Source organism: Perca fluviatilis, chromosome 24 (assembly GCF_010015445.1).
Source record: "Perca fluviatilis chromosome 24, GENO_Pfluv_1.0, whole genome shotgun sequence".
Lineage (NCBI taxonomy): Eukaryota > Metazoa > Chordata > Actinopteri > Perciformes > Percidae > Perca > Perca fluviatilis.
The window spans coordinates 13,168,660-13,183,047 of record NC_053135.1 but is presented as its reverse complement, the minus strand read 5'-3'; the positions used below and the strand labels follow the sequence as shown (position 1 = coordinate 13,183,047).

The 14,388-nt window shown below is 41.2% G+C and overlaps 1 protein-coding gene across 1 annotated transcript in view; it reads right to left on the bottom strand.

Moving 5' to 3' along the window:
- LOC120554638 (transmembrane protein 47-like) overlaps positions 1-13,678 on the bottom strand; it is a 33,443-nt gene extending 19,765 nt beyond the window's left edge. Inside the window, exon 1 of the mRNA XM_039793655.1 lies at positions 13,176-13,678. Within this exon, the coding sequence (XP_039649589.1) occupies positions 13,176-13,404 (229 nt within the window). The 5' untranslated portion in view covers positions 13,405-13,678. The remainder of the gene's footprint in view (positions 1-13,175) is intronic.
- Positions 13,679-14,388: the final 710 nt, after the last annotated feature.

Here is a 14,388-nt window from a genome sequence, read left to right as displayed (position 1 = left end):
AGCGTTAGCTAGCTAGCTAACGCTACATCCCCGTCCAAGCTGTGTTTCACTTTCCCTCCAATATTATTATGAACATAATAAAGACACCTGGACTCGGTCAAGACCAAAAGCAATATGACTATGGCAAGATCACAAGCATTTGGGTACATGGAGTGCTAGCGAAAAAGCTAACCCTAGCATAAGGCATTGGCTAACTTCAAACTTCATTCATTTCTAAAGCAGTGTTAGAACTTTTTTGACAGCATGGTACACATTAACGATGGTATTACAATATTTGACCTATGTAATTTGTTATCATAAGTCAAAGAGAGAAATTGACATTTACCTCACACAATAATGAGTAGTCACTTTACTGACTTTTACTTTTCGCCTTTTTGGTTCACGGAGGGGCTTGTGAAATCTTTTGCCGCTTCCCTGTCTTTCATTGCAGCCAAACAGTTGGGCATTTTTTCAGTGATTTATGTCATTTTTAAAATAATTTCTTAAATTTTTCCACTATTCCCTGCACTATGTCAATGGGAATCAGATGAATGTTGGTATACAACATGGAGTCCACGAAACACGTGACCACCTCGGAAACCAATCGCATAACGGGATAGCTCAGAACATTCGATTCCCTAGTTGGCCAAACTCTCTCTAATATACGGCTCTGGCTGTGTGGACTAGCCAGACCCATGTTAAATTGCAGGACCTTTAAAAACAGGTAAAAACCAAATTGCAGGCCATCTCAGCAGCTAAACTAAAGTTTACACTTAACTAAAGCAAATTTAACCCATTTTTTATACCACATAAATAAGGCAGTAGCTAAATCTAATCATTATGGTGAAAAACATTTAGCCTGGCTTGGCAGAGTATCATTAACTGCCGTCTCTGCAGCCTCTCACTCTTGTGGAATTTATATGATTAGATGTGGTTAAAGATGTACTAACCAGCATCTGTCGGTTGGTGTTTGTAAACACAGCGTTCAAAGTTGCCCCCTCCTCTCTGGCTTAACGAGTTAGAGAGAAAGAAAGCAGCGGTGGTCGAGCAAGCTAGAGAGTTTATGAAGAGATGGAGTGGCACTGGCAAGAGCAAAGCCGCAAAAAAATATTTTCTGATTGTTTCACAGCTGTTACGTTCTAAAGCGCAAATAAACACACACAAACAACCACACAAAGTATGGTTGTGTGGAGACACAACCATGCAGGAAGGTGTCATACTTTGTGTGAATGCAGAGCTTGTCGCATGTGTGTCTCAGTCAAACAGTCACAGCACAAGAACACAGTGATGTAAACGGGCTGGACACCGTACCCAATAAAAAAAGAGAAAATAGCCTACAGGCAGAGGGCAAGGTCTCTGTAGATTCATCCACCGGCAAAATGTATTTAAGTAAACATTAATCTATTACACTAGCTTGACAGTATCGGCCAAGTGCATCCTATTTTGAATGTAATGTTTTTTATTACTACCACTACAGTCACTCACTACAACAGTTGCAAATACCTCGCCCTCTCGTTCTCGCTCTCAAACACACACACACATTCACATTTTTCAAATTGCATCATGGTCACATTTAAGCAAACGTAGAATTTGCCATATGTACTCTATCAATCATCCCTCTTTCTCTCACTTGCACCCACACACTCGTTGGTGTATGCAACTTGCTAATTAGTTTCCTTCGCCCGTTTCTCACACACAAACACACACTGTGCTGTTCTGGGAACCTCTCCTTTTTTCACACACACACACACACACACACACACACACACACACACACACACACACACACACACACACACACACACACACACACACACACACACACACACACACACACACACACACAGAAATACCTCTTGCTGTAATGTGACTATTTGCCATGTGACAGGATTACTGTCACATTTTTTTCTTTACTGTAAAGCCACTCTAAGCAGTCACACTGATTAGCTGCTGTATTACCTTGGGGTCCTGTCAAAAACAGATCCCACCAGTCCTGTAGCTGCAAATGTAAAATCAAAAGTACAGTGTAAACATACAGTACATTGTCATTTTAACATTTCACCAGCCACAAGAGATAAATACAGTAAATGATCCAAATAATGGAGAAATATATGCAGATTGCAGAGACCTTTATGCTTTCAGTGGGTAAGACTCTTTACATTCTGTGTTTATGGTTTGCATCAGCCCCCTCGTGTTCCCTGTTGGTCACATTTCCTGTGATGCTCATCACCCTTCAAGATGCAAATACAGTATTACTGCAATAAGTAATGAGCATTATTGATGATTCTATCCATTATTTTTTGATTATCTAATTAATCGTTGAGTCTATAAAATGCCAAAAATAGCTTTAGTTAGCTAAGTTTCCCAAATAACAAAGTGATGTCTTCAAATGTCCCACAGTCCCAAAGTCCCACAGTCCCACAGTCCAAAACCGGTACAGGTTTACAGTTTCAGGTCTAACGTAAACTTAATGTAAACTATAGAAAATAATAACCCTCTATATTTCACACAGTGGATTTAAAACATTTGAAGGTCATTTTTCTGCTTATATTTAATCTAAGTACAATTTAACAACCAAAATCTGAAAAAAAAGAAGAAAAAAAAGCTGAAAAACCAGCTTTTTTTAAATGAAGATACCACCAGAAGAATATAATTGTATGGAGGTCAATTTTGTTCTTTTTTAATACAGTAATAATAATTTATAATGTGTTTATTTTAAGACTTTAACAGGCTTTTTATGTGCTGCTACATGCTGCTGCTGTGATACTGCTCTTTAAATGCTTTAAGAAAGCTTGATTTGCATGCGTGCATGTGTGTGTGTGTGGGAATGGCAAGTGGTAGCTACTATTCCCTTGTCTGTCTGTCTGTCTGTCTGTCTGTCTGAATGCCACATCATCTCCCATTCCTCGTTCAGCTGCTACAAATAGAACGGTGTCTCTGGGGGCTCAGCTCACTGAAAGGATAGATGGAGCCAGAAGAAAAAAGAGGAGGGAAAAGGAAGGTCTGGGTAAGAAGGGAAAAGAGGGAGAGAAGAAAAAGGAGGAGACTTGACCCTGGAGAAAATGGAAAGGGGGCACAAAGATGGAGAGGGCTAACAAGAAGGAGGATGGTGAAATTGCAAAGAGAAAATGATTAACATTGGAAATGTAACAATGAAGTACACTGGAAGGAGAGAGGGACAGGAAGGATGGAAGAGAGGAGAAAAGGGAATGAGTTCCTAACAAAAAGGAGATGAAAAAAGAAATTGGAGGATATTGGTTGAATATTGGAGTACAGACGACAAAGGCTGGGGAAGTAAAAGCAACGGATGGATCGATAGACTGATAGAGAAAGATCAGAAGGGCAGAAAGCGAGGAGGCATTACTGTAATGGAGGTTTTTAGGTCTTCAGTGGTGACTGATCTCAAATCTGTGACAACAAAGACTGGTGAAGGTGGGTCAAAAATGACACCACTTTCCACTAAATTTGTTTAAAATCACACCTGCCTACCAACTTGAGTACATGGGATTTACTCCTAAATGTGCAAATATATCACATGCAAAGTTGGCTAATAAGCTGAAAATGCTCAATTGCCCAAATGCCCAATTTTCACAATTCTAAACAATATACAGACAGTGTAAGAAAAGAGAAAACATAGTATGGTTTACTTTCTTTTAGTTATGGTTTCTAAAGCTGTAACCAAATCCAACAGCGAGCCTGGGAAATCTTTGGTCAAGGTCAGGTGAATGAAAGACCTATAGCACATCTTTTGTTCTCAGTAATTTATTGTACTTCTGTTTCATTTGTTCATTGTGTTGCATTTTTTTTCATCTGAAACAGATACTTTGTTTACCAGATTGAGCATGAAAAGATGAATGAGAAAGAAAGGGTGAGGGGAGGGGGAGCAGAGGAGAAAAGGAGGTCAATGAACAGGAGGGATGAATGAATATAGGAGAAGAGGAGGAGGTGGGTGAGCCAGACAGGAAGAGGTAAGGGAGTCAGAGAAGGAGTGACCGAATAAAGACAGGAAAAGAGTAGGTTGGCTGCCTGTTTTAACTTCTAGTGTTAAAATACCTTTCAACAGAGAGTACCCTGTGTGTGTGCGTGTGCGTGTGTGTGTGTGTGTGTGTGTGTGTGTGTGTGTGTGTGTGTGTGTGTGTGTGTGTGTGTGTGTGTGTGTGTGTGTGTGTGTGCGTGTGTTTGTGTCTACAAGATTATTCATCTGAAGCAGTGTCCCATTTGTCAAATATGAGGGAATTCAACTCCAGGAGTTTTGTGCGGAGTTGACGTGATCTCATATGCTGGTTGCTGGCCGACTATTGAAGTTGCTGTACTGTCATCAATATAAAAGATCCCATGGAATAACTTGCTTCATCTATTTGTTAAAGTGAAGGCCTTTTGTCATTGTGGTACATTATTATTATTATTATTATTCAGACATGAGAGGACATTTAGAGCAACAATGAATGTGTGATATTTGGTACCTGGTGCACAGCGGTGAGTTGGGAAGTAATGATATGAAGGAAGAAAAGTGAATTTGGATCATCTCTCTGCATCAGTAATGGATTTTAAAACTTATTTTGTTGTTTAAACCTTAATTAATGACTAAGATGAGTGTGAGGGACACCAACCGCCTCTTCTCATAGGTTCATCACTTATTAGACAATTCTGCTGCCTTTTCTTACGTCCGACAAACAGGATTGAGCTGCGGGGAGCTTCAGAGTAGGTGGATAATATTGATTAAAGCAGCTTAAAGTTGTGAGTCATTTAATTCTTCTTTTGTTTCTTGCTTGATGTTCAACATTTCATACATGCAGCTGACATAAATAAAATAATATAGGCAGGGAGTGCTGGTCTCAATTTATTTATGTATTATTATATATATTATTATATACTGATCTTACATGAGAAAAATCTCCCCAATGACCTAAAATGAAGGCGCCCTCATGGCCTAGGGTTTGTGCCATGTTCATGTCATATTGGAGATATCCCGTAAAATAGCATACATCCAAATTGAAATTATGACTGGGTAACTCCGATTTTTGTAAAGGCTCCAAATATCAGGGCAATATCCTAGCAATTAATAATACAGAAAAGTCTGAAAACCAGCCACACATAGATGCCTCACGTCAGCCAATGTAAGTAGATTAAATTTAAACCTCACATGACCAAAGCTCACAAGTTCATCCATCCCACATGATGTGAACGTGGGATTCATGTCCACATGGGGACCTTTGTTGCATGCCTTTCGCCTTCTCTCGCTTCCCTGTCATCTCTTTACAGTCAAATAATAAGTCGAATAAAAGACATACAATACCCCATGTTACTATGTCTGACCTAGTAAAATTGCTGTTGTGACTTTTACTGTGACTGTTAAACTGCCATTACGTGTACATGTCTGAAAGGGGCTTCAGATATTTTTCAGACATTACACTACACACTAGTATTGTACCTGTATCAGTTAACAAGGAAACTCAAATTGCAATTGCAACAGCTGGTCTTTACACAATAGTTCTGTTCTATCCTATTCCTCAAAGTGAGATCCTTCCTTTATGCCTTTGTTTTCACATCTCAGTCCAATTAATTAAAAGCTTTGCTGTGCATGTTGTGAACTAAATATGTCTTACTCTGATTGAGGTTTTACAATCTGTCTCTGTATATAACCACATTTTGCTTGTTGTTTGCATGGTTGTTGGGAATGAGCTGGTGGGTGTTCCTTTGTCAATTTAACCCATAGATGCATACTTTGGATCTTTAGAGGCCTGGGACAATAGTACACCTTGTCAAATCCATTATTACTCAATTAAGCCCTAAAGTCTCTAGTTTTAATGATTTCCTGGTAATTTCTTTTCAAATAATTCTCTTATTTTGGTATTTGTGTTTTTACTCTAAATCTTTATAGCATATTTAAAGAGATTGTATTTTTGTCATGGTATACAGGCAGAAGGTAATAGGTTTTTCTGTTTGGAGGATAAAAACGTATATAAAATATAACGTTATATATATATATATATATATATATATATAAATATACGTTATATTACAAAAATAAGGATATTTACACATTTGAAAATGACACTTTTTGGCACATATGGTAGTATCTGAGAGGTACAGAAAAATGTATGTGTGTGTCTGCGAAATTGCTTGGTTATGTTGTGGCATAGTGGGCTAGTTCAAGAGCTACTGCAGCTGGCGAGCTAACCGGTAATTGCTAGCCAGCTGAGCTAATGCCAGTTATAATGGCCCCCAGAGATTTTCTCCAGTTTCTCTTTACTGTCGTGTTTACCCACCCTGCCATGTTGTTCACATTATTATTAATCAACCATGGTTGTCATTGTCCTCCTTGTTAACCTGACATCTATGGTGGCCCCGAAGGTCAAAACACGAAAGCATTTCAGAAAACACGAAAGCATTTGACAAAACAAAAAAAAAAACATTTTAGAAAACAAAACATTTCACAAAAAATGCTAGGTTACGTTGTAACCTTGGTTCTCTGAGGGAAGAGACTATCTCTCCACTGTTACATATTCCATATGATCTCCCTGAGGTCAGGTACGTGGATACTTCTTTAAGACACACCGGCTTGACCAGCCACGCCCTATGCTATTTCCTATAAAGCACCTGTGCTGGCGTGGAATCACTGATAGTTTGATCGGAACCGTCTCCTAGCAGCCTACAGCTGGAGAGATAGTCTCTTCACTGAGAGAACCAAGGTTACAACGTAAGTGAGCGTTCTCTATCGTATAGAGACTATCTCTCCACCGTTACATATTCCATATGTAAGGGGAACTCTTTAAGACACCCCGTGAGGAGACAGTGCTGCCCAAGCCCAGATGCTGTAAAACCAAGATACAGTGAACTGTTCTAAAAGAACACTATGAACAACCAGGTCAAGGCCCTGAAAGTCGCAAAGGCCAAGCCTGAGAGGCAGAGGGGCTGCTGGGAGTAGGCTTCAAGATGCAAGACCGACCCCAGGAACACATAGAGGCCCGCACCCAGGGTCCTGAAGACCTGCGCTCAGCTGTCTGTTGTTCTCCAGTATCTCTTCAACCTGAGCCTGAGCCTGCAGAAGGTGCCACTGCTGTGGAAGACGTCCTACAACTTTGTGGAGTGGACTGATAAGAATCACCTGCTGCTGAACGTGGATAAGACCAAAGAGATGGTGATTGACTTCAGGAGGAAGGTAACGGCTCCGCAGCGCCTTTGCATTCTGGGTGGAGATGTGGACATGGTTGAGGAGTACAGATACCTGGGTGTCAACATCGACAACAGGCTGAAATGGAAAATCAACAGCACTGCTGTTTACAAAAAGGGGATGAGAAGACTCTATTTCTTGAGGAAGCTGAGATCCTTCAACGTGTGCAGCAGAATGTTGGAGATGTTCTACCAGTCTGTTGTGGCCAGCGCGCTGTTCTCCTCCGCCATCTGCTGGGGCAGCAGCATCGGAGCTGGCGACACAAACAGACTGAACAAACTGATCAGCAAGGCTGGCTCCATTATTGGCTGCAAACAGGACACATTTGAACCACAGGGTGAAGAGGAGGTCACTGAACAAACCACCCTCTTCATGTGTATTGTATCCTATTATTCAAGTATATTCTGTATGTGTGCTGTGTGTCTGATATTTTGCTGCTGTAACACTGTAATTTCCCGTATTTTATATATATATATATATATATATATATATATATATATATATATATATATATATATAAATAAAGTCTATCTATCTATCTATCTATCTATCTATGTATCTTTGAACAGGCAGGTAATGGAGCTTGCCTACTCTTCAGGGCAAAGGTATGCCAGAGTTATCCAGTGTGAAGGAAGAGCCACTTCAGATCAGGAAGGATGCAGAAGTGCTCCAAGGACCATGGTCAAATCCAAAGATAGACTAAAGGACTGGATTTATGACTGCCTTAGGAAGCCTCTGAGAAACCAGGAAATCAGGGAGCAGTCATCAGAATCAGAATCCGAAAAGGTTTTATTGCCATGTACGTTTTTTACGCATACAAGGAATTTGTCTTGGTGTTGTTGGTGCATGTCACACATTCTCTAAATATAAGAAGGATCAGAAGAACACAACATATATACACACAGTATGTAATAATAACTAAAAAAAATAAAAATAAGAAGATAAATAAAATAAAATAAGTTAAGTAAAAAGGAACGCTACAGCAGAGTAAGTACACTGGCATGTAGAGCCAGAGGTGTAGTGTGGAGAGAGTCAGGGTGGGTTCCGGGCCTTGTTGATAAGGCTAGTGGCGGAGGGGAAAAAACTGTTCATGTGGCGTGTGGTTTTGGTCCTGATGGACCCCAGCCTCCTGCCAGAGGGGAGTGACTCAAAGAGTTTGTGGCTGGGGTGGGAGGGATCAGCCACAATCTTTCCAGCTCGCTTCAGAGTCCTGATGGTGTACAGGTCCTGGAGCGTCAGCAGATTGCAGCCAATCACCTTCTCTGCAGACCGAATGACACACTGCAGGTCTACCCTTGTCCTTGGCAGTGCTAGCAGTGTACCAGATGGTGATGGAGGAAGTGAGGATGGACTCGACGATGGCTGTGTAGAAGTGCACCATCAATGTCTTTGGCAGGTTGAATTTCTTCAGCTGCCGCAGGAAGTACATCCTCTGTTGTGCTTGAGGTCTTGGGAGATGATAGTTCCCAGGAAGCGGAAAGACTACACAGTGTCAATTGTGGAGCCACAGAGGGTGATGGGGGCAGGTCAGGCTGCGTTCTTCCTGAAGTCCACAACCATCGCCACTGTCTTTAGAGCGTTGAGCTCTAGGTTGTTTTGCTTGCACTACTTCACCAGGTGGTCAGCCTCCGACCTGTAGGCGGACTTGTCACCATCAGAGATGAGTCCGATGAGGGAGATGTCGTGTGCGAACTTCAGAAGCTTGACGGACTGGTGACTGGAGGTGCAGCTGTTTGTGTACAGGGAGAAGAGCAGAGGAGAAAGAATGCAGCCCTGAAGGGATCCGGTGCTGATGGTCTGTGAGTCGGAGACGTGTTCCCCCAGCTTCACATGCTGCTTCCTGTCAGACAGGAAGTCAGTGATCCACCTACAGGGGGAGTCAGGCACACTAAGCTGGGAGAGCTTCTCCTGAAGCAGAGCCGGGATGATAAACATGTTGAGTTGAGTCAGTGAGTGAGATCCATGATTCACCCATTCACACATTCATACACCAATGGTGGCGGAGCTTCCATGCAAGGCGCTAACCTGCCCATCGAGAGCAACTTGGGTTTCAGTTTCTTGTTCAAGAACACTTTGACATGCAGGCAGAAGAAGCTGAGATCGAAACATTAACCTTGTTATTAAAGAACAACCTGCTCTACACCCAGGGCTACAGCCGCAATAAATGGATGAATGCTGCTTTGGTCTGTTTTTAGGTGCTGGAACAAGCCAAGGGCGCGGACACAAGCAGGAATATATTTTGTAGGATCAATGTGTTTTTGTTTGTAAGGCTAACACACATAGCCGACACACACCTGTCCCGCCAAGACATCTAATTAGGGAGTCCTGGTCTAGAATCTGGATGTGTATGTACTGTAGGGTTGCACGATATTGACATGAAATGTGATATTGCGATATTCATTATGAATATTGTGATATCAGTATTAATTGCGATATTTCTTTAACATATGTAAAATTACAAAAGTTAAGGAAAAACATAAAAATAGATTTATAATAAATAAAACAAGTTTTCTTACAACACAAGGTTTATTTCAATTGACTGGTAAAACATGAATACATAAATAACGAACAGGACATGTTTTACTGGTTGTACAGCATGTCTACAGAAAAGGACATATTAGAAACAATAAAAGTATATTGCATACTTATCACAACACTTTCAATACAATATTGCGCAACGTGATATCGCGATAACGATATCCAGTCGATATATCATGCAACCCTAATGTACTGTGGGCGAATTTCCAGCTTACAAACTCATGTGCTGTGTTAGTTGAGACAGTGGTACCCCAGATCTCATTCAGGTCAGTGTCCAACATGACAGCAGTAGGTCATAACCTATCTCAGGCAGAGGAGTAGTTCAATGTCTTCATAGACTATAGACAAGACAAAAGCCGTACAGCTGTATGATTAGACAGGGCTGCCTCAAACGCTCCCATTCGACCAAGGTCAGGGGAGGAAGTTACATACACGTACTTACCCATGCACTCACTCACTCATTTACTCACATTCATACACACACAAACACCTGACATACATACACACAGAAACTGCAGTAGTGACACACACATTGAAACACTGGATAAGATGTTCTTTGACCCAGTGTCACAGATGAATGTGCTCCATGTGATGGGGTACCTCCAACGTGACAGTTGTTGTAAATGATCCAATAGCATCTTCACACATGCATAGATGAGTGAAGAAGGACCTTATTTGGTAATATCTAAATCGTGTATGTCCAGCATGAGTTTAAATATTCCTTAAGGAAGACAGGAACTTAAGATGTTGGGATGGCATTACACAACCCAACATTGTGGTTAAACTGTACTGCTGTATCTCCTCGATTGAGATTTCATTAAAAGCTTCTGTGTAAGTTATCAAAGATTTCTGAACTTTCTTCACATACCCAGAGTCCTGCTCCTAATTTTTTCCATAAAATGTATAGTATGTGTGTGAGGAGGAAAGAAAAAAAGAGAGGAACTGGTGGTCACAGACGGTCAGTGAGTAGTGTGTGTGTGTGTGTGTGTGTGTGTGTGTGTGTGTGTGTGTGTGTGTGTGTGTGTGTGTGTACAGGTCCTAAGAGAGGAGGTGCACCAACAGAGAAATCAGAGTGACATGAAATATTCAGCTAGGCTTCAGAGGAGAATGTCCAGAAATAGGTCAGCTCAACGTGGAAGCCTCTTAGCACACATACACACCAATTTACACACTGACATACAGACACCCAGACTCCCTTTTGTCACACACACACACACATCAATTTACACACTGACATACAGACACCCAGACTCCCCTTTTGTCACACACACACACACACACACACACACACACACACACACACACACACACACACACACACACACACACACACACACACACACACACACACACACACAGAAATTCACTTGCATACAAATACACACTGCACAGTTGCAACAAATACATACACACACACACACACACACACACACACATCAATTTACACAGTGACATACAGACACCCAGACTCTCATTTTGTCTCACACACACACACACACACACACACACAAACACAAACACACACAAACACACACACACACACACACACACACACACACACACCACACACACACACACACACAGAAATTCACTTGCATACAAATACACACTGCACAGTTGCAACAAAATACATACACACACACACACACACACACACACACACACACACACACACACACACACACACACAATCATGATCCTATCCCACCCACAGAGAGAGCAGCAGAGACTTATGGATTGGTCACATATCAGCTCTGCAGGTAGGCTACATAGAAAGAGTGAGTGAGTGTGTGAGATAGATAGATAGATAGATAGATAGATAGATAGATAGATAGATAGATAGATAGATAGATAGATAGATAGATAGATAGATAGATAGATAGATAGATAGATAGATAGATAGATAGTCTGACAGTTTAAAGACCTTTAAAATGATTCCTCATAAATTCCCCAAAGTGTAATTAGCAACAGCCAGCTCCCATTCTCACAGTGGTAGTAAAGAAAGCCACTTTCACCTCAATTAAAGTAACGCTCGTGAACTAGTTTCCCTGGGAACCAATCCAACATTCAAAATCATCCTCTCATCTCCAGCCCAAAACGGCAAGATATCACCTGTGTGTGACAACAAGGCCATTTTCTAGATAACAAAAGGAGGTGGGGGATAATAAAAAAAATAAGAGGCAGACAGGATGAGCTCTATAATCGAGCCAGCGCCTTTATTTCCCTCCAATCCTCCTCCTGTTTTGACTATTCATTAATAAGGTGCAGGTAAGTGGCAGCACCCAGGAGAGTTGATGTACTTTGCCATGGAGGTGGTGGCAGATTTGCTGCTTTAATAATCTAACAAAAACAGGCTGAATATGCATGTTATAGCTCTTGAGCAGCATTAATTGTACTTATATTTCCCTGAAATATAGCCCAGCAGCCTATTCAGGTGCTTGCATTGTTAAGTCTTACAAATAGGAAAAAAAATCATTATCATCCATTATAACAGAGAGATGCCTTCTCACCATTACATTTTAACATACAACAACGTATAATTGCATTTTAGGCCTGCAACTAATTTTTTCATAATTTTTATATTGAATATAATCTGCCAAATATTTTCTAGTTAAAGTTGACATTAAAATGATTTGTTTTGTTTTACCAACAGTCTAAAAACTCAAAGATATTCAATTTACTGTATTTTAGTAGATGAAGAAACCTAGTGCATTTTGGGCATTGTTGATTAAAAAATCTGGCTTTAAAAAATATGGCTTTAATCACCATCAAACGTGTTTGTGTGAATGATATACTAATCATTTCAGCTCTAATGCATTGATAAATGAACTGTTTGCATCCCACTGGTGTTCATCTAATGCTCATCCACATCTCCTCAGATACCTCCCTAAAATACCTGTTGCCAACTCATTAACATCAAGGTCAGTATTTACCAGGAATGTGAGGGGATTTCTATGGCAATAGAAGACTGCAGGTATATTATAACTAAAAGCTAAGTTTATTTTAATTTTTTTAATTTATGATCAATTTTTCTTTACAGTTTTCAAAGAAAAAAAAACTATTATTTGAGTGTAATTCTATTCAAAGTGCACTCCAGCCTGGTAAGTTCCTTCATTTCACCTCCACAATAATTAATATGGATATCACAGGTTGAGGCTTCGTTATTGTCGGTTAGAGACAGTGGGGAGTCACTACCTGCCTAGGCTTGTGCAGTCAACAGATTATTATCTTTGGGGATTTCCTCTATGAATGCCCTTCTAGAGGTGAGGAAGCATCCCTCCATCATCATCATCATCATCATCATGTCATTCAGAACAACTCTTTGTTCTCTACTACATTAAAAAGCTCATGTCAACGCACAATAGAAGGCACTTGGTAACTAGCCTACCTTCTATTCTGTCCGGTGCGCGCGGGACAGCATAGATGGACCGCTTGTTATGATTTTATAATCCCATACATTGCGAGTTCCCTTCCTTCTCATTACCTGAACCCAGCGTGCTGCTGCACTGCCAGTTCTCGGTGCTCGCCGGCTTCCAGCATGACTCCCACAGGGACAGGTAGTACTGGTCGTCGGCAGTCACCCACGCCGGGCTCATCACGGCTCCCACATCCAGGCAGAGCGCCAAGAAGACGCACACCAGCCCGACCAGCTTCAGCGGCGTCATCGGGGAGCTGCGCGCCGACTCCTCCGTCTCGGTGACAGCAGACGACATGGCGCGGCTGGAGAGTCGAAGACCGGTTTAAAAACCCGGGAAGGATGCCGACGTGTGTGTGTGTGTGTGTGTGTGTGTGGATGTACTCTTTCCAAAGGTGTGTGAGTGTATGCGAAAGTCGGGCGGGGAAGTCTAGTGTTGTTGCTGCTGCTGCTGGTGGTGGTGGTGGTGGTGCCGCCGCAGCCGCCTGCGTTGCGCGCTGGACGGACGCTGCGCCTATGGCACCGCTGCCGCCGCGCACCGGAGATCTCTAACGTTTTACAGCGCTGACGTCAAGGTTCCGAGGGATCAGCAGGTGCTACAGGGTCCTAGAGAAAAAAAAAAAAAAAGGGGAACATAGACTGTATATTATTAGCAGTCTACGGGGAGAGAAAGTAACGCGGCTTAATCACGGCCGAATCCAGAATGTGAGGAATACAGAGGTCCCCAGCCACCAATCAAACTTAGTACAATTGTGTGTTTTTTTTTTACAAAACTTGGCCTATTCGTGGCTGTTCAATTAGCTATTTTTTCCCTCTACACTGTACAGTTAGATAGTATGTAATTATAAGTGAAAAAAAACACTCTTACAAAACTTCTTTTTTGTTGTTGTAGGCCTTAAACAGTCACATTTTGAGATAGCCTGGGCCTATTTACTCAGAAGATATATCAGAAGCAGATTTGTGGGTTTGTCAGGCTACTACGAGCAACACCATTCACAGTTTGATCCATTGTTATTATAAAATAACCATTATAGCTCCTTTAAGTCATTATTTAAATACAGTACAGATGTCATTAGCTTCAAAAGGTAGGCTATCTTTGAGTTCTGGACTGCTTTGTCGAACAAAACAAGACATTTGAGGAGCTTTGGACCTGGGAAACTGTCATGGGCATTTTCCACTGTTCTCTGATATATACCAAATGAATTATTGATTTGTTTGAAAAAGCAATTGTCAGATTAATTAATAATAGAAAATAACTGTATTAAAGCTGTCTTCACATAAT